We start from the raw sequence: 24,848 nt of genomic DNA on the forward strand, positions 1-24,848 counted from the left end.
GGGTAGTGTAGTGTACCGACACGGCAAGACACGAACGGCAATGCGAGTCTGAGGGAGAGTGCTTTCTTTAGCTGATACTCTTGGGGTTTTCTTTTCCTTCACTGTTATTACGCGAGCGCTGCCGGCGACCGTCCTTCTTTCACTCCGTCTGCTGCTTTGACCCAGCCAACCCGCGCCCCCAGTCGCTTCGAAAACCCACCTCTTTCATTGCAGGTCCGCCCATCCTCGCGATTGATTATACGCACGTGCGACGGGAATAGGACTCGAGCGGAAACATCTGCCTATACACACACCCAAGACCGTCGTCTACGTGGAGGCCCGCGTCAGGGGATCACATCACCCCGGCTTCTGTCCGCACCTCGAGTGTCGTTTGTCTGGCGATTTGGGGCTCTGGTCGACACATCGATTTCGCAATATCGCCCAAATCTGAATCCAGCCGTTTTCGGGCACGCAAGGGACACAAGTAGCCGTCATGGGGCGACGACACATCTCGACGAAGCGATACCTGCTTCTGTCTACGCTCGCTCTCCTCGCCGCGACCGCCATCGCCCAAACCACAACGGCTGCAAACACCGACGCTGAGACCACCAAGGCTACTACCACGGCTGCCAACACCGAGACCGACGAGGAGACGACGGCAGCAACAGAGACGACCAAGGTTCCGGCGCTGACCAGCGCCGCTACTACTACTACCACCAAAGCTGCAACCACCACGGCAGCGGCCAATACCCGGACCGTACCGACGCTGCCCACCTCCGCAGGCGCCGTGACCAGCTTTCCCGCGCCCAGTGTTCCGCCCACAAACGATGCGCCGTTCATGCAGAAGTCCAGCATGCCCGAGGGGACCGTATTCATTGCTGTCGGCGCCATCATGGGCGCCTTTGGCGTCGCCATCCTGATATGGCGCGCCGTCGTTGCCTGCCTACTCCACAGATCTGTCAAGCGTGCAGCCCTGGCTCAACACATGGCCAACGACAAGATGGCTATCCCTGGCGCTCCTCCTGCTGCGCCTTTCTACAAGTACACGGATCACGAGTCCCAGGGCTCTCTGGGCGCTGCCGCAGCTGCCGGAGGTCGTGGCGTGCGGAGGACGCAACGCGGGCCCATTCCCTCTGCCACTCCCAGCCAGACCAACCTGTTCTTTTCCCCGACTGCTGCAAATACTGGAAATGGCGGCAACCGATCCTCGACCTTCCTTCCCTCTGGGTTCTATGCCGCTGGCCAAGGCGCTCCCCAGCAAGGTCACGACCACGCCATCAGCCTGACCAACCTGCGGCCAGAGTCGCGCGGCTTTGCTCGTCATTCGGTTCATAGCCCACCTGAGTCTCCGGGTCTCACGCCTCGCAATGACCCCCGCCGTCACCCGCATATGAGCACCAGCTCACTGAACCTCAACCAGGTACCTACTGGGCGGGCTCCTAGCATGTATCTGGAGGATCTCTTGGACGAGAACCCACAGCAGTTCCCGCCACCAGGACATCGTCAAACCTGGGATCCGTCCAACAACCGGATATGATAGCGTCTGCCTGTGTTTGGTTTTTTTTTTCCGGTTGAACTTAGTAATTAATCATAGCAGTCGCCCGCCCAACGGAGTGAAGAGGCCGGTGGACAATGCCTTCCTTTTTCTCCAATGGCTATCAAGGGGGGAGCAATGGGCAAGGCATCAATACGCACAGATGCTGGGCGGTTGAGTAATCTTGCCCAGGAAAAATTTCGTTGTCGGCGATTCTGGCATTAGATGGAGTTCAGGAATCGGATTCTGGGTTTCTCGGTTGTGTTCGTTACAGTATGTTCACTGCTCGCCGCTCGAGCATGCACATAAGTACATAGTCTCTTTATGCCGTAGGTAAATCATTGGATATCATCACCAAACTTGTACTGTACCTAGTGACTCTATACCCTGTTTGATATCAGTTTATCGGGCGCGCATAACAAAAACAAGACATATTGCATTGTGCCAAACAAGTATAATGCAAAGTGAACAAGTCCCATCAGCAGCTACCTAAGTCATCAGCTCATACCATCGAAGGGTCGAACGCCACGATGGTATATATAGCTTGCCAACTATGAGTTTTGCCATAGGTGGGTTTAAGTTTTATGAATGAGTATCACCAATCAAACTCTAAGCTGCAACCCCTGGCTGGTAAGTCAAACCCACTTTTGACCAGAACAAATCGCATCCACGACGACGGCCATCAACCCCAGATCCTCGTGGGACAACACAGCAAGCTTTGCGAGGCAGGTTTCGTGGTCAATTGCGGTTGGTCCTGGTCACGCATGCAAGGGGATCGAACTTGGGACTTCCCGTCAGAAGTCTAAATTGCACGGCTAATCACCCATACGGGCGAGATCTTCCTGTTAAACTTTTTCAAACAGTCGTATCCAACTTGGTATAATAACATATTGCTTTGTGGTCGAGGTAACTTTGAAATATTGCCCCCCCTTCCCACCAAAAAAGATGCCCAACGGACTTGGGATGCAGATGCCAAACTTAAACTGCACCTCTCTATGTACTTGCCATGTATGTATGCATTAGTCTCTCTACCCAGTCGACCGCCATAAGGCTACCAGTGCACCGGCTTCCCCCCTCTTGGACTCTACACCTCTTATGATTTCCAGACCTAACAACTCGCTCCGGGGAGATTTCCCATAGGACAAGCTTTGAGTCTCGCGCAAGGCTCCTCTTTCATATTAGTCTTTCAATTATACAGTCAAGCCACCTCACGGCTTCTCCTGCACCTGCCCACTAGGTCCGGCCTTCTCGTCTTCCTCACTGCTGCCACTGCCGCTGCCGCTGCCGCTGACTTCGGAGCCCAGCTCCCGGGCGGCGCCCGCGATGTCCTCGACGCGGATGCCGCTGCGGTCGCACATGCTGCGGAAGATGCCGCCGCGGCGCCAGAGGTTGAGGGGGCTGTCGAGCTCGGCGATGCGGCCGGCGTCCATGACGCAGATGCGGTCGTAGCCGATGATGGTGCGCAGGCGGTGGGCGATGCACAGCAGCGTCTTGCCGCGGAAGCCCGTGGCGATGGTCGCCTGGATCTTGTCGTCCGTCTCCATGTCGACCGACGACGTCGCCTCGTCGCACACGATGATCTGCGACCCGCGCACCAGCGCCCGCGCCAGCGCCATCAGCTGCCGCTGGCCCAGCGAGAAGTTGAGCCCGTCCTCCTCCACCACCGTGTCCAGGTGCATGCGGTTCGGGTCCTTGTCGTCGATGGACGCGTCGTGCGCCACCAGGTCCGCCTGCCGCAGCGCCGACCACAGCTCGAGGTCCCCGTGCTCGCCGAAGGGGTCCAGGTTGGAGCGCACGGTGCCGCGGAAGAGGGTCGGGTCCTGTGGGATGATGGCGAGGCGGGAGCGGAGGTCGTGAAGACCGATGGTCGAGATGTCGAGGCCGTCGATCGTGATATGGCCGCCTGAGAGCTCAACGAGTCGGAAAAGTGTCGACATGATGGAGCTCTTGCCAGCGCCCGTGCGGCCCACGATGCCAATGCGTTCACCACCCCTGACGTGCATGGTCATACCCTTGAGTACCAGCGGCAGATTAGCACGGTAACGCATCTCGACATTGTCAAAGATGATTTCGCCCTTCTCGGGCCACGATGGGCGGACGTCAATCGTGTGTTCCGGTGCTTCCTCTTCGAGCTGAGTTCCGTAGTACAGGAGGCGTTCCACGGCGTTCATGCCGTTCTCCACCTCGGCAAGCTGCCGCACCGTAAACTGTAGCATCTGCACGATACCGAGGATGTACGAAAGCACGAGACCACCAATCGAGGGCGAAACTGAAAACCGGGATGTAACAACCAAGACTCCCGTGGTGAACACCAGCAGGTTTCCGATGAGATCCAGACGTATGGACAGCCACCTTTGGTTGGAAAAGGTTAGGTAGTAGGCCGCATTCATCTCGTCGATCGCCTTGCGCAGGTCTGTCGTGAAGCGCTGCTTGAGACCATAGGCGCGGATTGTAGCCACACCGCTAAGACCCTCGCCGAACTTGGCAAAGACGACGGAGCGTAGGACAGACTCGAAACGCTTGACCTCTCGCGCAGATGATCGGTAATACGAAGCAGCAAGGATGAATATGATGGTCAGCGGCACCAGTGCGATGACGAAGTAGTGGAAGAATGCGATGATGAGGGCGAAGACGGAGATGATCATGGCCATGGTCAAGAAGTACATCCTCATGGCATCAGTCAGGTTGTTGTCCATGACATCGACATCCCTGGAGAAACGGTTCGTGATGCGTCCCAAGGGAGTTGTATCAAAGAAGGACATGGGAGCTCTCAGAGTTCGAGTGACCGCTTTTCGGAGCAGCGTCTTGCTGGAATTAGTGCCGAACATTGTCAACATCAGTGAGAAGGCGAACATCAGGAGAGCCTGGACGGTACCCAGACCGGCGTATACACCAATATACACGCCTGTCGAAAATCCGAACTGGTCAGATGTCCACCATGAAAGCCAAAGACTGGTTGAGATATTGGCTCCCTGAGACAGAACAAGCGCCAAGAAGATGAGAGGAGCACTGAAGATGGTACCCGATGCTTTCACATAGGCACCATATACAGACCAGGGCACGCTGGCGACAGCACGCTCTTCGGCTTGCATCAGTCCTGGGCCCTTCTTTTTCTTCTTCTTGTCTTTCTTGATTTCGGCCGTCTTGTCTTCGGTCACCTTCTCCTCTCCGTCGTCCTCCTTCTTCTCCTCGACTGCCGTCGTCTCCATAAGGTGTACGAACCCGGAGTGGTTGGCCATCAGGTTGTCGAAAGTGTCGACTGCCTGGATCTTGCCGCCCTCCATCCAGATGATCCGGTCACAGCGGTTGAGCACCCAAAGCTGGTGCGTTGCCAAGATACGGCATTTGTCCTTCAGGAGACCCATGATGGCATTGTCGAATATGTGCCGTCCGACGTGGGCATCGACGGCACTGAGGGGATCGTCCATGATCACAATATCAGAGTCGAAGTAGATGGCCCGGGCAATGTTGAGTCGTTGCTTCTGGCCACCTGAGATGGTAATACCCCTTTCACCGATCTCCGTCGAATCGCCGTTGGGCAGCATATCCAGGTCGGGTTGTAGAGCACAGCTATCAAGGTGTTAGCAAGCAAAAGTGGGGGATTGGAGATGCAGATGTACTTACGCAGTGATGACTTCCTGGTACCAATCGCGGTCCATGTCCTTCCCAAAGATGATGTTCTCCTTGAGGGTGGCATTCTGGATCCAGGCGTACTGGGGACAGAAGGCTCTTGACGCACCAAGGACGACGTCTCCGGATGTCCTCCGCATATCTCCAGCAAGTGCAGCGAGCAAGGAGCTCTTACCGCTTCCCACGGAACCGATAACTGCAACAAGCTCGTTGCGGCCGATCTCAAAGTTGAGGTCCTGGAGCTTGAACGGCTCACGTTCTTCTACCAGAGTACTAGCCGTATCATCGGAGCCTGCATTGTCAGGTTTCGCGGCGCTCTTCTTTTGCGCCTCCTTGCCGGCCACTGACTTCTCTGGGTCTTGCGTTGGTGTTCGTTCCCAGGTAAAGTTGGCATTGGTAACCTCGACGGCGGCTTTGTGGTCTGGCTTGAACACGGCTTCGTCCTCCTGCTCCTCAGAAAGAAGGAACTCCTGACAACGTCTGAGCGATTCCCACGCGTCGACGACTTGGCCAATGATTAGTGGGAGCAGGTTGAGCGGCATACGCAAGCCGTTGAACAAGGCAAGCGAAGAGAAAACCTCGGCGGGTGCCAGGTTATGATTTGACAGGGAATAGGTGATGAACGAGAGCATAGAGGCGTAGATGGGCAACGACATGCTGACAGCGTTGATCGCATTTCGAATGGCCAGCAGGATCTGGATGGCGTGAATCTCCCGCCGACGAATATCCTTCAGTCTCTCCAAGAAAGCACTTTCCCAACCAAAGTACTTGACAAAGCGTACGGACGAGAGGATCTCCTGTGTCAGGCCCACACGCTGATCTGTGATCTTGTTGATGTGCGTTCGGCGACGGAAGAGACTTCGGATCGCTCTCGTCAGGGCAGGCAGACCGATTACCAGCAGCGCGAAACCAGCAAGTGCGCTGTACGTCAAGTTGATCAGCAGAAGAACAAGCGTGATGATACAGATGATGGGAGCTGTCCAGATCATGTGGAACAAGCCCGATGCCTGATCGATACGGTATGTGTCGACACTCATCAAGTTGACGATCTTTCCGTTGCTCCACCCTGTTCCGTCGTTTTCGGGTCCAGCTTTGGCGTTCTTCTTGTTCTTCTTCCAAAACTTCTTCTTGGACTTGTCCCCTTTGCCTTTCTCCCCCAATACCTCGCCTTCAGATTCACTCTTCTGCTTCTCTGTTCCAGCTCTTGCACGTCCTGAGATGACCATTGACTTCTCGAAGACCACGCTGATCAGAACGGCTCGGACTTGACCACCGATCATCATACCATGGTAGATGAAGTGATTCATACCCAACGACTGGAGAACCTGCATTATAGTCACTCCGATCACCAGACCCATCCCCGCCCCGATATGCGGCGTGGGTTCTCCGCGTTGCGAGGCGTTCCACGCATCCTGGGCGAACTGGATCAGGTACCGCAGTGTGAACGGGGACATCACTTGAAGTATAGAGGCACACAGCTGGCAGAAACCTCCCAGCCAGAACTCGAAGAAGAAGGTTTCGTGCAGCGCCCACAGTAAGGGGTACCGATCGCCTGCCTTTCTCCGCTTCTCAAATGCCTCTCTCAGCTTGGCCGTCATCTTGTCTGCGGATCTGTCTGGATTGACAAGCCACAGATCATTCATCTCCAGTTGCCTCTTGTATCCGGTCTGTTACGTTGTCAGCGAGGGCTCTCACGGGGTGTCTGTCGAGGTGAAACTTACGTTCATGAGTGGACCCATCCAGTGAAAGGTCAACTTGTTGAAGAAACCAGCCTTATACTCTGTTGACTCGCCGCGCTCCTTTGGTACCGGCGGCGTGCGACCCCATCTCATCGGATTGGGTTGCTTGTACCATGGTTTCGACTTTGGGGGAACGGACGTCCCCGTGGTAGTGCGCGTCAAGACGCTGGCGTCTGTTGCATGGCTCTGTGTGCGCCGGATCTCTTCCCGCTCAGCGCGCTTCTCTTCTGGCTCCTCCTTGCGCCTGATCTCCTCCTCCGGGTCCTCTACTGGCGAAATTGGCGATGCCGGCTCCGAGTCATTTGTTGTGTTGACTGCAGCCTGGGGATCTACTGGCTTGAGCTCCTTTTCATTCGAAGAGCTGGCAGCCATTGCCCCGAAGCAGACGGGTACTCAGTCTGAGCACCTATACTGTCGTCGATCAAGAGCTTGGCGGTTGTGCGAATTCTCCACGCTGGTGTTGTTCGGAATTAAAAAGGTATTCCTATCTCGGACTCCGCGACAATTGCTTGGAATGCAGTGGACCAAGTACAAATACTATCTGGCCGGGGTGCGTATTCAGATGTTTCAGTGAGTTACCGAGATCTCTACTTCTCACGGCTACTAGTCTAGGTGATCCGAACAGAAAGATCACGCAGCATACGGGAGCAAGCAAGGCGAGGGAGTATTGAAAAGGTCGGCACGAGACATACCCCAGCCTACCACACGGACGGAGATAATGGAATAGTTTTATGATGCTTTGACTCTTCGCTTGCCCCGCAACTCCACAGGGGTACCTTTTCCTACCTCTTCTAGGGAACTTGCAGCGAAAGAAAAAAGGGCCAATGGACCAGTGAGAGAAAAAGGTCCAGCGCCAACTCGATACGGCAAGTGACAAGGGGCAACAGGACAGTGACGAGTCTTAGCAGCAACGCTGGCGGCGGGCCAGTCGGTGATTTCTCCCACCCAAACGCCGCGCCGCCCACCACAGGTTTCTCTAGGTGCGTCGCTGCCTGTATCCTAGCGCAACGGGTAATTAGTTGCATCAGCGCAGCAGCCTTGGATGACTCCGACCTCTTTAGATCGGTAAACCCGCCATGGGGAGATATCGTCTTGTCGGGCGTGCCTAAAGCGACCCGATCTCTCGAGAGTTCGAAGGATTGGCCAATGGGCATCCGAGAGTGATGAATGACATAGGCCTGACGGGCTGACCAAGCACCCAACATAGTCATAATTCAGTCTCTGCAAAAGCTCGGTTCGGTCCCGTTCGGGTATCTTACTAGCGGCACGTCCTCAGGCCAGCCGCGTAGTGGTTGCCGGAAAGGACGTCCGGATCCTGGCCAGAAACCTTCCCAGCTGCAGTATTACCAAGCAAGCAAGTGGGAGAATGTCGGTCAGCCCCACGGCGTCGCGGTCGATGTTGCCATCATCCGAGCAAGTCTCGTAATACTAAACATCACAAGCAGGGCTGATTTCTAAGTCATCTGAGTTCCCTATGGCGGCTTTGTTTCGCTTCCCCCATGATGACTGGGCGCAAAGTCGGGCGAATAGAAAGTCCCCGAAAGTAAGTTGTCTCGAGGTGGGCTAAACTACGCGAAACCCGAGACGTGCTTCCAGCACTACATAGTATTATGGGATTCCAGGCAACGAAACCCGTATTACTCACGCCGACGTTGAGCAAGTGCCGGCGCAGAAGAAACTAGAGCATGTAGTGTGATAATGCAACTGTGAATGACTCGAAGCCGCCAGCGCACATCATGATGCAGCACGCGTTGCAGGACCATCCCCATGGTTTGGATCTGCGAGGACACACCTATGTGGTGGGGCCGGGTGGCCCTGACGGTGTTCTCTAGGCGTTGCTTCTTTTTGTTTTAGTCCACCCTAGTCACCGAGTGCGCGTTGTCTCATTATTAAGCAGTCAGGGTAAGTTACCTAGCACGATGATACCTCGACAACTATCAAACAAAGCTCGCTGGACTTTGCCATTGATTGGCAGCTTCACTAGATCAACGGCGCGTGTAATTTAGAATGTTGCGGAGCAGGCCGAGGGACAATACGCAGTAGGCGCCCCCCTGGTGCGAATGGCCCTGGTCTCACCAATAATCTACGAAGTCCGGATCTTAGAGCGACGCAAATCCGGGTAGCAGCTCGCAAATCACACTTCTAGTTGGCCCGTAGCCGACACAGGCCGAATCCCGATCCGGCAGGATTGGACGGCGTCGACTTACCACTAGTTGAGAGCGACAGCATTTCACGGAACATAGCACACCAAACAGCTACAGAGTCCAACTGGTAGGAAGAGGCTTGTTACGAGCCAGGCAGCGTCTCAGCTTACGCATGCCTCGCCCGAGAATCCAGCGCCGAGTGCAATCCTCGTGTGGCCGTCGATTTGAACAGGATCCGAGTGCTACTTAACTTATAAGCGCAAACTCCGAGCCGAGGCCGGCTCAGTTCGGAGCCGTCGCGCTTAAAGTTACGCTTAGTTCTTCATTGCTCTCGTAACTGCAGACCATAGCACTGTAGAAGCCCGAAAAGTCCGCCATGATTTGAAAGCACCACCGCCTCGACGGGGAGTCTTCTCGTCAACTGGAAGCGGCACATAACATGTAGGTAGCTCATTAGGCCAAACCTTGTTACAACCTTAGCCCAGCCTAGATGAGGAGAACCTGGGGTAAAGTGAAGCGAGCGACTGTACATTTCCAATGCTGTGTCACCGGAGGAGTACGAGCCGAACTCGGGACTCTGACGAGACCGCTGTGTCTATTGGCTCACGTTGCTGCGCGTGGTTCTCTGCATGTTGGCGGCTTTCGTCTTTGGCACCGTGGCTTAAAAGTGTGCATATTTGGCGATCTAAACTTGCGCCTCAATGCAGTCGGCGTTGGACAGAGCCGTATTGCATGGCGGCAAAATTGACTGCGTTCTTGCTGGCGCTGGAGGCGGGAACAGCACTGCATTGCTATATCATCTGTATAAAGAGTCGCAGGAGCAATATATCTCAAAATTACTTTATAACGCTTACATGTACTCCAACGTGCACAGTGTTAGCACTCACCGTCGTGCTGGGTGCGTTTCCCTTGGCAATGACGGTTCTTGCTTTGGCTCCTTATGCTCTGGGCATTGTGATATCTAAGAAGCTGCGTGGAGCTCATTTGCATATACTCGTATACATCATGACCGTATCCTCATGCTCCATCCGTTAGGTTCCCATATCAACGCCGTCCGAAACGCCTGCTCCATGCCACATGCTTCTCGTGAATCACGATACGTCCGCTGTGCGTACCAAATCATATCTCCCTGCTGCCTGCCTGGTGATATATAGAGGTCTTCGCTCCCTCCATAGAAACCTCAGTGACCATGGCTAACAATTCCAGCATCTCTTCGGGACGCACCGCTTCAACCTGGAAGCACCAAGATATTACAAGGCCATTCCCCGAGATGCAGAAATCGTTAGTCACACAAGTGCAATGAGACCCACTGCCATGGTTGCGTGCCTACATTCCATCCGAACCAGCATCTTCAGCCTCATCCGGTACATCCAGCTCTCCAGCCGCAGCCAGGGCATCTACCCACTCTCTCTCATCTTCGCGTCTGAACTCAGCGGCGCGCCTCTCCTCGAGCTCGACGCGCTCCTGCTCCGCGACGATTCTTGCCTCGGCATCCCGTCGCTCGTCGGCCGCCCGCCCGGCCAGGAAGCTAACCACAGCGCGGTCTTCGAAACGGGAGTCGGCGGCGGCGGCGGCGCGCTGCGCCTCGCTCTCCCGCTCCAGGTGGCCGAACAGACAGGCCCAGAGGTCGTTCTGGTGGACGACCTCGCCGAGGCGGGTGTCCTTGTCCATGAGCTTGGGCAGGTTGGCCTGCTGCAGCTCCAGCGAGTTGGCCACGGCTAGGTTGTCCTCGGAGATGTCCGGGGTGGAGGTGCCCTTTCCCTTGCCCTTGGTGCCCTTGGTGGCGTCCGCCATGTGCTCGAGCCGGCGCTTAACCGACAGGTTGTGGATGGACTCCTCCACGGTGCCCTCGACGAGGTACAGCCAGACGTTAGTCTGGTGCTCCTGCCCGATGCGGTCCACCCGGGCGATGGCCTGCAGCTCGAGGGCCGTGTTGAGCACGGGCTCGCAGAGGAGGACGTGGTTGGCGTTGACGAGGTTCAACCCGCTGGCGTGCGCTCTCGCGTCCATGAGGAAGCACTCCACGGCAGGGTCCTCCTTGAATCGGGCGATGCCGTCCTTGGTGGCAAACGAGGAGTACCCGACCTGGAAGCGGTCAAACGCCCGTTTGAGGATATCCAGAAACCCGCTGAACTGTGAGAAGATGACCGACTTGGCGCCGGGATCGGCCTGCCGCAGCCAGATGACGTGCCGGACAAGTGCGTCAACCTTGGTCGGCAGCGCAGGCCCTTCGAGCGGCACATCCCGGATCTCCTTGAGTGTGGCCGCATTCAAATCCTCGAAGATACCACGTGTGCGGGTTTTGTGCTGTGATCGTGGACTGTTGCCTGCCGGTCCTTCTTGGTTATTGTTATCGTCGTTCTGGTGCAGCCTGAGCTCAGGCTTCTTGACCACGATGTCGTGGCAATTATTCATGGAGATGACTGTTTTGCAGATAGGGCACTTCCTATGGGCCCTTACCCACTGGTAGAGGCAGTCTCGGCAGAACTCGTGCGTGCAGGGCGTGAGCACCCCGACGGTATACTCATCCGTGCAAATCGGGCACGTCTTCTTGCTCCACTCGTGACCTTGGTTCTTGAGATGGACCTGGTAGCGCTGCGATGCTATCGCAGTCTGGATGACTCGGTCATATTGGCTTTCGTCTCGGAGTCGGAGATCGTAGGTCTTGGCGCGGTCCTCGCCTTCCATGAACTCATAAGGGGCGACGGTATCCGAGACCGCTTGCAGCTGCCGGTAGTATTCGACACGTGCATTCATTGCCGACGTGAAAAGAGCTAGTTCTCGCTCCAGCTTGCCATTGGCCTTTTCCTGAGCCGTAATCTCATGTTGCACAAGCTTGAGCAGAGCATCAACGATATGCGATTCAGCTCTGGTACGAAGGGTGTCGCCGTCGCCTCGGAGCTTTGTGGCTAGCTCTCGTAGCTCTGAGATGATACCTCGAAGAGATACCTGTAACGCCGTCGGGTTGACCTCCTCACGTGCCTCGAGGAGCGCTAGCAGCTTCTCTGGGGATGGGCCTTCGTCGTCCTTGGCTTGTAGCTCGTATGTCTTGATCTCGTGTCTGATACGTTCGTTGGTAAGGCCGCTCAGGGCATCTTGTCGATCAGATATGGCGGCCCGTAGCATCGTCGTGTACACCATAAGATCACCTTGAATCTTTGTCGAGTTCTCGTACTCCTCTCCAGTAATCTCATCCTCCTCTTGGTCCACCAAAGGTTTGAGAAGGAGCTGGATAACTGCCTCTCGCCACTCGTCCACAACGTTGGCTTGGTCGTTCAGCGCCTCACCGAGCTGCACGAACTTTTCTTGCACCGATCTAGTTTCGAGCCCGGGTTTGAGATCGCACACAAACTCTGGGATGTCCGCAAAGTTCTGCGAGCCGGCTCTCTTAGATAGCTCGGTCATATACCCCGCGGCTTTTGTGTGTATCTCTTGGAGAATCTCGTTTCGGATCTCCTTGGCCTTGTCATAGCCTTCGACCTCCAGCTGCTCCAGCCTCTTGAACTCCTCCGACTCCGGCTCGGTCATATCCTCATTGGATTTGATTTGGTAATAAGCACTGGCGATGAAGAAGACAGCTCGGTGTTTCAAATCCAGAAAGCCGCGTAATCTTCGACGCGCCTCACCCACACGAGCAGGGACATCTTCCTCGTCTTCTTCGTTCTCGGACTCGCTGTCTTCTTTGACAACTGGCTGCCTCGGTGCGGCCGGACCAGCATTCTCGACCTCTACACGGAGATCCTCGCGACACTCAGTCACAAGATCGTCGATGTCTTTCAAGGCCTCTTCCCAGATGGCCAAAGCCTCACGGACTCTGGGTGAGTTCTCCAGCAGCTGCCCTCTCACCAATTTGGCAGTGAGGCGCGATCTTTGGTTCGTCCTAATCAAGTTGTCGGTGTGTTCAATCATGGCATCGAGAACCTCGTCAATGGTCTTGAGGGCCTTGGCAGCTTGACCAAGTGGTCGACCTTTTCGTGGGCCCAACTGAGGATGGAGCACTGTCTGTCTGAGAGATACCAAAGCCCGCCTCATAGCGTCAACAGCGTTGGGGGTTGAGATCTCCCACATGTCAGGGGTGGAGAGTGGCTTGCCTGCTGTATCCAGCTTGGCTTCCTCGACGGCATCTTTGAAACAAGTCCTATAGTGCTGTTCCTCGACTGCAGTAAAAGGCATCGTGATGACGTATCGTTTCTGAGGGGGCAGGACGAGCTCGTGGCGAACAGCATGCTTTGTGTGCCTCAAGGCAAGGCGCTTGAAGAGGTCTGCAAAGATGGGCGGGTGGCCGGAAACGAGTGCATCCCATATGACAGGATACGAGGCAAACGGCTCGTATCGGAGGAAGAGCAGGAGACCCCAAAGATCCTTGATCTTCTCTTTTACCGGTGTTCCAGTGATGCCCCAAGCATTGATTCTGGGGACCAATCTGGCGACTTCGGCAGCCGCACTGACACCACTCTCGATCTGCTGCGCTTCATCAAGACAGACGCGCCACCAGGATAGTTTCACGAGTGGCGATGAAGCTCGCGGTTGCTGTCGCTCATGGCGCCTCGACCTGTCCGGCTCAGGTCGCGCAAAGTGGATCTCGGTACGCAAGACATTGTAGGTGGTGACCACGACGTCGTGTTCGCACATCAGGGCGGTCAACTCGTCTTCGGTCTGCTTGTGGCTTTTTCGGCCTTCGTAGACCATTACACGCAAGGCCGGTGCATGCTTGGTAAACTCGCTAACCCACTGCCTTTTCAAGGTCTCTGGGGTCACAATGAGCGTCGCACCCGTAGGCTTCACCCATGTGTTTGTAAAATAGTCGTGAATGATTTGGGATTCGGCGGATCGTCGATGGAACAGGATGAGCGATATGGTTTCGACAGTTTTGCCCAAACCCATCTCCTCGGCAAGTATACCACCTTTCAGCGTCGACTCAAGATCACGCCATGGTCCGACATCTGTGGTGACGACGTGGAATAACTCGCTGTGGTAGAAGGTGTTGCCGTCGAAATCCTGAACCTCTCTGAATGATAGAGGAAGGGTAGACGTATCTTCGACTGGACAAGGCTCGATACCAGGCGCCTCACCTGGGCGTGCCGCCCAGCGGACACCCTCTCGCTGTAGTAGCCATTTCAATGCCCTTCGCTGGAAAGGATACAAGGATGCTTCCAGGTTCGGGACCTCTACGTGCCTCAGACCGGTGTACGTTTCGTCGGTCATGTATGCGGCCTCGTAGAAAGCTTGCGGGGTCAAGGCAGTAGTTTCAACTTCATTGGCGATACTTGTGAGGTTCGGAACGAATCGGTCCTGTATGATATCTGAGATCTTTCGCTGCTGCTTGTTTCTGAGGCCTTTGAACATGTTTCTCGATTGGTTCCACTTCACTTCGAATGACAAGGCCAAGGTATCCTTAGGCCCAAGCCTCTCAAATGAGACGTGTATTGAGATGCGGATCGCGCCCTCAGAGTCCACAGAATCCCGATTGCGACGCAGAACGTCTAGGATATTATGCAGATCCTCGGACAGACGATCACCGCGACCACGGAAAATCTCAAATGTGAACTGACCAAATGGGCTTCGCGAAAGTGTAGACAGAGTCAGTGATTTGAGGCTGTGGAACTGGCCTTCATCTACCATGTCAGCCTGTACTCTGAGAAGGCGCGAGATGTCGGGGCACTGAAAGGCAGCGATCGGGCGAGCGCCGGCTGGGCAGCGTTGCGCGAACACGATGCTGCTCTTGCCCACTGTGACAGCGTCTAGCTGCCCTTCAACACGAGCCCGCTTCCTGGGAGGCTCCTCGGTATCACCGGATTCGGGAGCTCCGGTATGCCCTGGATCAGGCAGAGACGCCAGCAGACCGATGAGTTCCTCTGGAAATGAGCCTAGATGGATTTCATCATTATTTGTCATCGAATCGAGAGTGTCTCAATCTGAGCTCACCGTTGGGCCCTATTCGGATGAAGCGGGCATCTGCCTTGGGCCGGGTGGCCTTGGACAGAGATGAGCGGCCCATCATGGATCAGGTGGCTCATAGGCGACCGGGAGTCGCATCGGTATAAGTCCAAAGGTGACAACGAAAGGTCCCCAAGTGTTTGTAAGTGTCGCTGTCGATGACAGCCGATGTGCGAGGCCGCGACGGGGACGCTATCGATGAAAACGCAAATCTGGTAATAAGACTACCATGCGAGGAAGTGAATGGGAAGAAGAAGAGATGGGTTGCCTGGGGGGAGGTAGGCCCGAGAAGGGGAAGTATTGGGCCAAGGACCCGCGGGGCAAGGCTATAGGTCTTAAGTCCGCCGTACTGGCTGTACCTGGCAGCCTCGCAGGCCTTGTCCCGCCACGTCCACTTATCGGGCATGACAGCACCACGCTAGACCCATCGCGGGCTAGCCCCCACTCGGCTAAGTGCAGCTCGAGTGGAGCCGCCGGCCTGTGGGAAATTCTTCCGCCGACCCAATTCGAGCTTCACTTTTTCCGCTGGGATAAGGGACACGGAGACGACGACAGCGACAGCGACAGCGACAGCGATAGCGATCCAGGGGAAACAAAGGCCGGACCAGCACAGCGACAGGTGGAAAGTCCAAGACCACATGCAGGACTGCACATAACCCACGAGCCTCTGGAAACTGCCCGCAACGACACGAGACTGCACACCGCCATCATGGGCGCGCTCAAGGTAGGCCATCCATCCCTCCATGCACGTCCCCGGGACGTCCACCTGTCTCGCCATGTCCAGTGCCACTGACCAAGACCTCTTCTTCTGCGCCCACAGCCCGTCCTCAGACCGCAGGTCCTGCGACAAGCCTTCCTCACACAGCCCCTCGCGGCCGCGCGCCCGACGATAGCGGCGGCCTTTGTGCCGGCCCGCCGGGCCTCGTCGACGTCGCAACCGGCGGTGCCGCAGATCCCGGCGCCGACGGCGTTCTGCCCGGACGTGGCGACGTTCCTCAAGCTGATCGGGCGGGGGCTGGGGGCGCACGCGTCCAAGTTCCCGTCGTGGGAGTCGCTGTTCTCGCTCGAGTCGGACCAGCTGCGCGAGCTGGGCATCGAGCCGCCGCGGTCGCGCCGCTACCTGATCCAGTGGCGGCAGCGCTTCCGGCGCGGCGAGTTCGGCGTCGGCGGCGAGTTCCGCCACGTCCAGGACGGCGTCGCCGAGCTGCGCGTCCTCGAGCACGACGCCACCAACCCGGCCAACCCCAAGAAGTACGTCGTCAACGTGCCGCTCGGCCAGAGCGTCGCCGAGACCAAGCCCGAGGACCTGAGCCGCGTCCAGGGGTACCGCGTGAACGGCGCCAAGACGATCGTCGGGCCGCATGCGCTGCCGCTCAAGAGTGGCGAGGGCGTCAGGGTGGCCGTCACCGAGGGCATGTGGGAGGACAAGCGGGGCCGCAAGATCGACGGTGGTGAGAGACGACGAACCGAGATCAGATACAAGAAGGGTGTCCAGGAGCGGCGAGAGGCGCGGGAGAGAGGCGAGCTCAGGTAGACGGGAGAAACTAACATTGCTCTGGTGGTCACAAGAGTGGGAGGGTCGGCCCCTGGACCTGTGGACATCTCCAGGCTCAGCACACGGGGATGCTGAAAGTCGAGAGAGGGGAAGCATGTATACTACCAAAAAGACTGTGCATATATTTGTAACAAGATAAGACCTGTTTGCCAAGTTATCGGCAATGCTCTAAAATTTTCCAGTCCCAAGCTCTAAAGCCAGCCAGCCGTTGAGGTGGCCATGAACTCCCAGAACGCCAGACCATGATGCTACCCTGTCCTGTCATTTTTCGATGCTGATCTGCCTTTCTGCTAATTTGCAGCCCCAAAGTCTAGCTTCCGCGCCACCTTGTTGCCTCGGCTCTCATCGACCATACCCGGTGGCCTCTTGAGGTCGGCGCCCAGTTTTTCCTCCCCTCCAGCTTTCCTTGGCAGGTCCTTGAGGCGAGTGGGCTTGGGATCGGTACTCCAGTACTCGTGGTCGAGCATTTCTCGGGCCGTTATCCTCTTCTTGGGATCCAGCCTCAGCGTCTTCATGAGCAGGTCGACGCCCTCGTTGCCCAGCGCCCCGAAGCCCCACTGCTGATACTGGGTCTTTGTCGGGACGGGGGTCACGGTGTCGCCCGTCGTGTACTCCTTGAGCTTGGTGACGCCGGGCCAGTTCTCCTCGGTCGGTGTGCCGAGACGCAGGCAGATGAGGTTGATCTGTTCGAGCTCGGTGTTACCGGGCATGAAAGGGGCCCTCATGACCAGCTCTGCAATAACACAGCCGACCGACCAGATGTCTACAGCCCCCGAGTAGTGCTTCACGCCATACAGCAGCTCCGGGGGCCGGTACCAGCGGGTGATGACGTTGGAGGTCATGGGCTTGTAGGGATCTGAGAAGCTTCTCGCGAGACCAAAATCGGCAAGCTTGACCTCGCCGTCGGCGGCGATCAGCAAGTTGTTGGGCTTGATATCTCGGTGCAGCACGAAGTTCTCGTGACAGAACCAGACGGCGCGTGTGAGCATGCCGATCCAGGCCTTCATGTCGGCGGCGCCGTAGTGCACGCCCTTCTCGTCGCGGATGAGCATCTCGAGGTCGCCGAGCGGGAGGTACTCGAGGACGAGGTTGAGGTTCTGGTCCTTGGAGGAGAAGACGGTGTGCAGGGTGATGATGTTGGGGTGGGACAGCTCCTGCAGGTGCTTGATCTCCCGCACGGCGTCGGGGGCCATTCCCTCGGTGTACTCCTTCTGCACCTTGATCTTCTTGATGGCGACGAGCTGCGAGGGGTCGTTGCGCAGGTGGCCCAGGTAGACGTTGGCGTAGGTACCCTCACCAAGCTTCTTGCCTGCATCAGAGGGACAACTGTCAGCTGGCCATATCCCAACACGAGCATCGGCCGGCTCGCCACGTACCTTTGACATATTTGCGCTTCTCGTCCTCGTTCAACTGCTCGGCGATATCCAGAGACGTCGACTGGACTGCCGCCGCCGCATTGGGGACGACGGTAGCGGCGGGCGTGCCATTGGAAGACGCCTGCGCCGAGCTGGCATTCTTCAGCGGCGATGACACGGCTCTGATGTTGGCATTCTGCAGGGCATCCGTCGGATACAGCACCATGGGGGAGACGGCCATGGTTGCGACCAGCTCGCGAGGAAGCAAGCTCGGGGATGGGTGGCCCAGGTCGAGGTCGAGGTCGAGGTCGGTTGAGAGAGCTCCCCTCAGCCTTGTGCGAAGGAATGTCGTCGAGCGCAGGGCAGCGATTGGCTCGGCCGTCCGAAGCTGACGAGGCTGCTGGAGACGGTCTGGCCCAGACCCAGTTCGGGCCTAGCAGCTTTGGCAGCCTGTGTCCTGATCCACACGCGCCGGGGATCAGATGCAGGGATCGTGTGGGTTCCGGCCGTTCCTCAGCGTGCAGGGGTTGACGTCATGGGCACAGCTGCCGAAAGACGCTGGACCTGCCAACGCTGCCACACGCCAGATCGAATCGGGGTCGCGCAGCGAGCAAGAATAAATTCCCGTTCGCGCCCAACAACTACGGCGCAGAGATGCATCGCCCTAGCAGCGCCTAGTCTGCTCGACGCAATCTTGCTGACGCGCCAATGTGGCCCGGCACTCGAGGGACTGGCAAAGACTGGCACAAGCGCGTGCACCGGACTCAGGACGGCCACCCGGGCTTGCGTGGTCGCGGTCGGCATCGGGCGCATGGACGGGTTCGACCAGCCAAGTCCACTTTATATGACGTTACAGTCCTGAGATCATTGCCAAGCCACACGAACAAGTCTCTGCTCTCTCACTCTCTCTTCCCTGCGAACCCAGAGCCGGGGGGGCATACAAGCGTAGCAATAATTACCAAGTCATACACGAGAATCTTTTTCTCTTTTTCCTCCCTTCCGCTTGGATGATCTGAATCTGCTTCATTCGTTTGCGCATTTCCTCCATCCAATCGTTGGTTCCCGTCCTCAACCTCAACCTCAACCTCAGTATATATAAGAGTCGGTTATATAGAGTTCGAGATCGAACAATCCGCCATCATGAGGCTCATTTCCTACTGGGTTCGTCTCGCCGCTTGCCTCGCCTCCTCCTTTTTGGCGTCATGCTAACATGCGACAACACAGTGGTTCCCCATCATCTCCGGCCTGATGTGGCTGGCGACCCTCCTGGGCCTGCTGCTGCACTGGATCCTCGACACGGACCGCGTGCACTACTCGTCCATGGGCGACACCCAGACCATCGCCTACATCTCCGACGTGGGCGCCGCCGAGCTCAAGCCGCTGTTCGTCGTCGGCTGCTGCATTACGACCCTGTTCCTCGACCTCTCCTTCGGCACCGACCGCTGGCTACGCCACAAGGGCCGCCTCGTGCCCAACACGAGCAGGGGCGAGAAGGTCCTCTCGGGCCTGACCATCTTCTTCGCCATAATCGGCACCGTCGGCTTGACCTTCCTGTCGGGCTTCGACACCGCGCATTACCCGACGCTGCACGATATCTTCCTGCTGCTGTTCATTGCCGGATACCTGCTCTCGGCCATCTTCATCTGCTGGGAGTACCAGCGCCTGGGAATTAGTAGGTTGCGCCCGACGTGCACTCTCAGCCTCTCCATGTATATGTACTAACCGCCGCGCAGAAAACCGCGACCACCGCATCCTGCGCATCTCCTTCTGGATCAAGCTGGTCTTCGTCATCATCGAGCTGCTGCTCGCCATCGCCTTCGCCGTGAGCAACTTCCGCAAGATGTACAACGTCGCCGCCATCCTGGAGTGGGTCATCGCCTTCATCTTCTCCTTCTACGTCTTCTCCTTCTACATCGACCTGTACCCGGCCGCCAAGACGTCGCGCGGCATGGGCTTCAAGACGGCCGGCATGAACACCTCGCCCTCGCCCCGCCAGATGGAGGAGCGCGGCTTCGGCGCCGAGCCTGCCTACGCCGGCAACCCCCGCTACACCGAGGACAGCCAGCGGCCCCTGAACGGCCCCAGGGCCCCGGCGCCCACCCACTTCTAGAGAGACGATGGGCTCCGGGACCAACCGCCATCGGGAAGGAGGGCGGCGCCGCCCGTCATGAGCGGCGCTTTGAATTAATGGACATGAGACGAAGATACACGAACGATTGGACATGATCTTGAGAATTATACCGGGCTTACCACTTGCTGTTTCGCATTCGCGCGGCGTTTGGGGGTTTTAGACTACCACTGAGAGCACTGTATAATCAGTGTTACGAAGTACTTAGACTGTTTAGTGTTAATGCAAATGCTTAATATTTGTACATGCCAAGCTTTTGGGACAAGCGGTGTATACCAAGAAGCCGCCCGTATTCTACCACCTGCGACGGTTCTTTTTGCTTAAGACGCTAAGCCATGCTGATGACATGCGGCAGGGACAAGTTCCATGGTTTCACACAAATGAGGAAAAGTGTCACAGAAAGTATCACATGGAACTGTATGCACTGTTTGATAAATCATGGTATGTGAGGAATGGATAAAATATGTCAATGCTCCCAAAGTCTATGATGAGTTTATTCCAAGAAGGTAAACAGGTTTGTATGCAGTATGTTCATGGCCCTCGTGGCTTCCCTCGCGTCGATGACACAGCTGATGTTGATCTCGCTGGCACCTGTTGACATCGAAGTTAGCATAGGTTTCCACGACATAGTATCGTCGTATCCCTGCTTTCCCATGGAAAAACAGGGGCTCTCCAGGGGACGGGATGCTTACCTTGTGAGATCATCTCAATGTTGACATTGTGCTCTCCCAGCGTCGAGAACATGCGGCCGGCAATACCAATCATGTTCTTCATCTCAGCACCGACCAGGCTGAGGATGGCCATGTCGTGCAGGGTGCTGACGTCGCCGCACTCCTGCAGCTCCTTGATGGCCGTCTCGAAGTGGCAGTTGGCGGCGTGGATGGCCATGGAGACGTGGACCTCGCTGGTCGAGATGAGGTCGACCGAGATGCGGTGGTTGTTGAGGATGGCGAAGACGCGCGCGAAGAAGCCGTGCGAGATGGACCGCTTGTTCGAGTGCACGTTGATGACCGAGATGTTGTCTTTGATGGTGACGGCCGTCGGGCGCCGCGGCGTCTTGCGCAGCGACGGGTCCGAGGGCCGCGAGCGCTTGATCTGCTGCGCCGGGGACTGGACCAGATCCGGCACCACGATGGTGCCCTTGCCCAGCGGGTTCTTGACGTTCTTGATGCGGATCGGTATCGGCGGCTCGGCCTTGATGACCTGGTCCATGGTCAGGTGGTGTATGACCTCGGAGCCGTAGAAGGTCAGCTCGGCGGCCTCCGAGGGCGTTATCGAACCCAGGAGTCTGGCCGTGGGCACTTTCGTGGGGTCCGCGGTGAAGATGCCGTCGACCTCCTTCCACACCTGCAGCTCTTGGGCCTTGACGCCGACCGCGAGCAGGGCAGCGCAGAGGTCCGTGTAGCCCCGTCCGATATCCCCGTCCATCAAGCTCCCTGGCACGTTGCCAAAGAATCCTGTGACCACGGGCACCCTCTCACCGCACGCTTGTATCCGCTTCTGGAATATGGCGGCTCCATCACGGTAGAACGACGGGTTGAGACGATCGGAGCTGTCGTAGTGCATGATGTCTGAGAGATCGACATACTCGGCGTCGACTTGCTGTATTGGTTGTCAGTCTTCCGGATTCCATGGTCACGAGGGCTATACTGGAGGGTGCCACGAACCCTGTCTTTCAGTAGGTATGCCATAAACCTGCAGCTCAGCTTCTCGCCAAAGCTGACTACCCTGTCCTTCGACCTGGCATTGACCTCGAGATTGAAGCGCTTAGCCGCAATGATGTAGTCAATCAGCTCTTGGCAGTCGGCCTCGATCTCGTCCGAGACCTTCTTCTGCAGCTCCGGGTCCTTGACGAAGGACTGCACGGCGAACACATGGTCGTTGCAGATCTCCTGGACCAGATTCCTAGCCTGGTCGAGGAGTTCCTCGTGGGTCGCGTCGGCGCTGGTGGTGGCAGAGATCTCGCGTAACTTCTTGTAGATCTCGAGGAGGCTGTCGCGACAGTCTGATGTCAGTCCGGTTTGCGGCCAATGCGGCTGTCGGCCATATTGACTCACCGACTCGTAGTTCCGGTCGCCTTCTTTCCCGTGCTCCGCGCAGAGCAGACGACGATAACCTTGTTGTTTCCTAAACTCGCACTGGAGAATCAAAGTTAGTATGCGAGGGGAGTTGCACAGGTCGGGCGGTGGGCGTCGTACCGCACAATGTCTTCGGCGATCTATAAATGACCGTGTAAGCCTGGGATCGGACCGGCGGTCGCACAGAGGCGCAATCGGGCTATGAGCTGTGCCACAAGCATACCTTATCCGGGAACTTCCCTACACTGGTGCCTCCAAACTTTTGAACGACCCAGCCGTTGCTGGACGTGTTGCCGTGGACGATTGGGACCGTCATGGTGGGATCCGAGGGACGGCTGCGTGCCCGGTCGCGAAGTCGGATCTCGTGCTGGCCAAGGTAGCGATTGGCGGGGTACTCTCGCCCGGCTCGACTCGACTGGATTTGGCCGTCGCTCAGTCTCGGACGGTGCTCAGCTCTATGTCTACGCGCTCTACCGGTGCTCCAAAACGCAGGTGAGGGCTCAATTGGGCATCAAACATGGAAATAAAGACAGGAAAACGCTCCAGGCCAGCTCTGGCTGAGAAATTGCGGGCTGATGGTTGGGTTGGACCTGCAAGGAACGGCCGCCCAGTGACTCGCCGAACGGCGCTCCCGAATCGGAGCCACTGGGAAAAAAATTATGACAGTGACGAGCTGCTGTGCGACTCGACTCGGCGGGCTGGCGGGGCGCCCTGCATCATTAGTGGGGGGCTGCGTCCCGGGCCATCCCTGTCGGCCCTGCTCGTCCCGCTATATCGGAACCGACCCCAGCAGGCTTCAAGTCGCTGTAACAGTATAGTACAGGACGATTGGTGCTTCTACGTGGCATCACTCTCTCCAACGTGCTTCTCACGCACTTAAAAGAAACATGGCAACAGCTGAAACCTCGGGACTTGTATGCTGCAAATTCAGCCCATTGTGTCCATTTTCCGCGCCTACAATTGCCTCTGTGATGATGTTACCCCGACGAAAAGATACATCAAGCAGTCGCCCATCTACAGTATGCTCATGGCTTATTTCCTGGCCACTCCCTCGAGGACCAGCACGCGATTCTCCAGCACCAAGCGCCACTCCCTCTCGCGCTGCAGATTGTGGTCCAAGGTTTCCGTCCGCTTTTGGAGGGCGTCCATCTCGGCCTTGGCCTTCTCGAGCTTTGCCTTCTTCTACCCAGTTATCAGTCTTTCTGTTCGATAGTACTCATTGAAAACTGAGAGGAACCCTGCTTACCTTTCTACCCACCCATTCCAACAGCAGTGGGGCTCCGAGAGCCGTAAGCACAGCCAACGCCGAGACAGCGGACCTGAAATTCAAGTCAGCGGCCATGTTATGTCAGAAACAAATGGGAAACATTGAAAATAGGTTGCACCTACGAAAAAGCACTCAGCCAGCTTGATTGGGTCTGCTGCTGAAGCAAGCCGAGCATTTCTCGCATTGTGTCGTCTACTGGAATCGGCATCGCAGCGCCGCACTGGGTGGCTTGTTCTCGGAGAACAGTGGTGAAACTGTTGTTTACTTAGTATAGCGGTGCTTTACTCCTATAGATTTCGCGCTATATTGGGTTATGTAACACTTACTTGGCGGTATGGGCCATGGTAGCTAGTATTGGTCTAGAGTTGGTCTCAAGATTCTCGATGCTGTAGCGTTACTCAGTGCTTGTACTTGCAACCCCAAGTTTAGAAAGGCTCAAGTTCGCGACCCTGAGAACCCGTCTGTTTTGTTTTCTTGCACGATCAGGATAGGCCATGTTGCACTTTCCTACTTGTTGTAATATAAAATGCGATATATAGCGGAAGGTGGAACTGATGCGGCGGCGGGGAGGTCTAGTTTCGGTAAGGACGACACGGGGGAGCCACACAGGGATAATGCAACAACTTTAGCTTCGGAACCCTTAATAGCTTTGGAGAAAGGCTTAAGCTCGGAATTGTATACAAATTTTGTTGCCCGAACTGTAAAACGGGCGCTTGGTATCATGCGCAAAGTCAATACCTGTTGACTAAACGGAGAAAGCGATGTTGCGAGCGAATATTTCGATCAGTATTCATATATTAGGCGTGGCGCCTCACCGTCCAGTCTCAGCTATGCTTTAGAGCGACCAAAAAAGGAGGGAATACCAGAGTTTGGAAAACCCCCAGCTACACTGTGCAGCTAACTGAACCGAAACTCCTGTCGCAGTCAGGCTCTATCACGCACGCACTCACCTCGTCGCATTCGACACCATACCGACGGAAGAGACTCTTTCGTTGCTACGCCCTCCACTCCAGCGCATAGTTTTGTGCAGAGACGTGTCAAATCCAGTGACGTGGGCGCGCCCTCAGTGCCGTTTTCCATCACACGGCTTCGTGATGGCGTTTACGAGGTCTGTTTTAAGAAAATTGGAACAGCTAGGCTACGGTAGAAATTCGAGCAGACATGAACCGTCGTTAGAAGAACTAGCGGGTCAGGAAACCCTCAGCCTTCGTCCGTTTCCAGAGGCTATGGCAAATTCGGAAGTCCCTGGGCTTCCGTCACCTCAGAAGAAACCAAAGGATCGGCATTCTCTCAAGAATCCGATATTCGGAAGAAAATGGTTATTTCGGAAACTTTTTAAACTTCCTGCGCCTCAGGCAGGACCCCATTTTCGAGCTGACTGCTGCACACACGCCGTCGGAAATATGGATCCCCTCGTCGTTCCAACCTATCACAACCTCAATCACAGCCTCCTCTGCAAGCTACCACCAGAGCTCCTTATTATCATTATGGAAATGCTTGAC

At 56.4% G+C, this 24,848-nt stretch overlaps 8 protein-coding genes across 8 annotated transcripts; 3 read left to right on the forward strand and 5 right to left on the reverse strand.

Annotated features, from left to right (window-relative positions):
* Positions 1-472: 472 nt before the first annotated feature.
* Positions 473-1,516, forward strand: JN550_008629 (uncharacterized protein; the record flags this gene model as incomplete). Its single annotated transcript, XM_049320611.1, has 1 exon — positions 473-1,516. The coding sequence occupies one exon, from the start codon at positions 473-475 to the stop codon at positions 1,514-1,516; it is 1,044 nt and encodes a 347-aa protein (XP_049169287.1).
* A 1,205-nt stretch (positions 1,517-2,721) lies between these two features.
* Positions 2,722-7,254, reverse strand: JN550_008630 (uncharacterized protein; the record flags this gene model as incomplete). The annotated part of the gene is made up of 3 exons (XM_049320612.1): positions 2,722-5,083; positions 5,138-6,810; positions 6,865-7,254. 3 exons carry the CDS (start codon positions 7,252-7,254, stop codon positions 2,722-2,724), a joined length of 4,425 nt encoding a protein of 1,474 aa, XP_049169288.1.
* A 3,098-nt stretch (positions 7,255-10,352) lies between these two features.
* JN550_008631 (uncharacterized protein) lies at positions 10,353-15,024 on the reverse strand (the record flags this gene model as incomplete). Its single annotated transcript, XM_049320613.1, has 2 exons — positions 10,353-14,893; positions 14,952-15,024. The coding sequence occupies 2 exons, from the start codon at positions 15,022-15,024 to the stop codon at positions 10,353-10,355; spliced, it is 4,614 nt and encodes a 1,537-aa protein (XP_049169289.1).
* Positions 15,025-15,192: 168 nt separating this feature from the next.
* On the forward strand, positions 15,193-16,497 carry JN550_008632 (uncharacterized protein; the record flags this gene model as incomplete). The annotated part of the gene is made up of 2 exons (XM_049320614.1): positions 15,193-15,687; positions 15,784-16,497. 2 exons carry the CDS (start codon positions 15,193-15,195, stop codon positions 16,495-16,497), a joined length of 1,209 nt encoding a protein of 402 aa, XP_049169290.1.
* A 311-nt stretch (positions 16,498-16,808) lies between these two features.
* JN550_008633 (uncharacterized protein) lies at positions 16,809-18,677 on the reverse strand (the record flags this gene model as incomplete). The annotated part of the gene is made up of 3 exons (XM_049320615.1): positions 16,809-17,827; positions 17,895-18,306; positions 18,417-18,677. 3 exons carry the CDS (start codon positions 18,675-18,677, stop codon positions 16,809-16,811), a joined length of 1,692 nt encoding a protein of 563 aa, XP_049169291.1.
* Positions 18,678-19,013: 336 nt separating this feature from the next.
* On the forward strand, positions 19,014-19,983 carry JN550_008634 (uncharacterized protein; the record flags this gene model as incomplete). The annotated part of the gene is made up of 3 exons (XM_049320616.1): positions 19,014-19,034; positions 19,098-19,545; positions 19,607-19,983. The coding sequence occupies 3 exons, from the start codon at positions 19,014-19,016 to the stop codon at positions 19,981-19,983; spliced, it is 846 nt and encodes a 281-aa protein (XP_049169292.1).
* Positions 19,984-20,494: 511 nt separating this feature from the next.
* JN550_008635 (uncharacterized protein) lies at positions 20,495-22,395 on the reverse strand (the record flags this gene model as incomplete). Its single annotated transcript, XM_049320618.1, has 6 exons — positions 20,495-20,592; positions 20,694-21,603; positions 21,669-21,993; positions 22,059-22,139; positions 22,200-22,219; positions 22,303-22,395. 6 exons carry the CDS (start codon positions 22,393-22,395, stop codon positions 20,495-20,497), a joined length of 1,527 nt encoding a protein of 508 aa, XP_049169293.1.
* A 716-nt stretch (positions 22,396-23,111) lies between these two features.
* Positions 23,112-23,689, reverse strand: JN550_008636 (uncharacterized protein; the record flags this gene model as incomplete). Its single annotated transcript, XM_049320619.1, has 4 exons — positions 23,112-23,261; positions 23,326-23,398; positions 23,469-23,600; positions 23,673-23,689. The coding sequence occupies 4 exons, from the start codon at positions 23,687-23,689 to the stop codon at positions 23,112-23,114; spliced, it is 372 nt and encodes a 123-aa protein (XP_049169294.1).
* Between the last annotated feature and the right edge of the window lie 1,159 nt (positions 23,690-24,848).

This window comes from Neoarthrinium moseri (genome assembly GCF_022829205.1).
Source record: "Neoarthrinium moseri strain CBS 164.80 chromosome Unknown scaffold37_Wmoseri_CBS_16480, whole genome shotgun sequence".
Classification (NCBI taxonomy): Eukaryota; Fungi; Ascomycota; class Sordariomycetes; order Amphisphaeriales; family Apiosporaceae; genus Neoarthrinium; species Neoarthrinium moseri.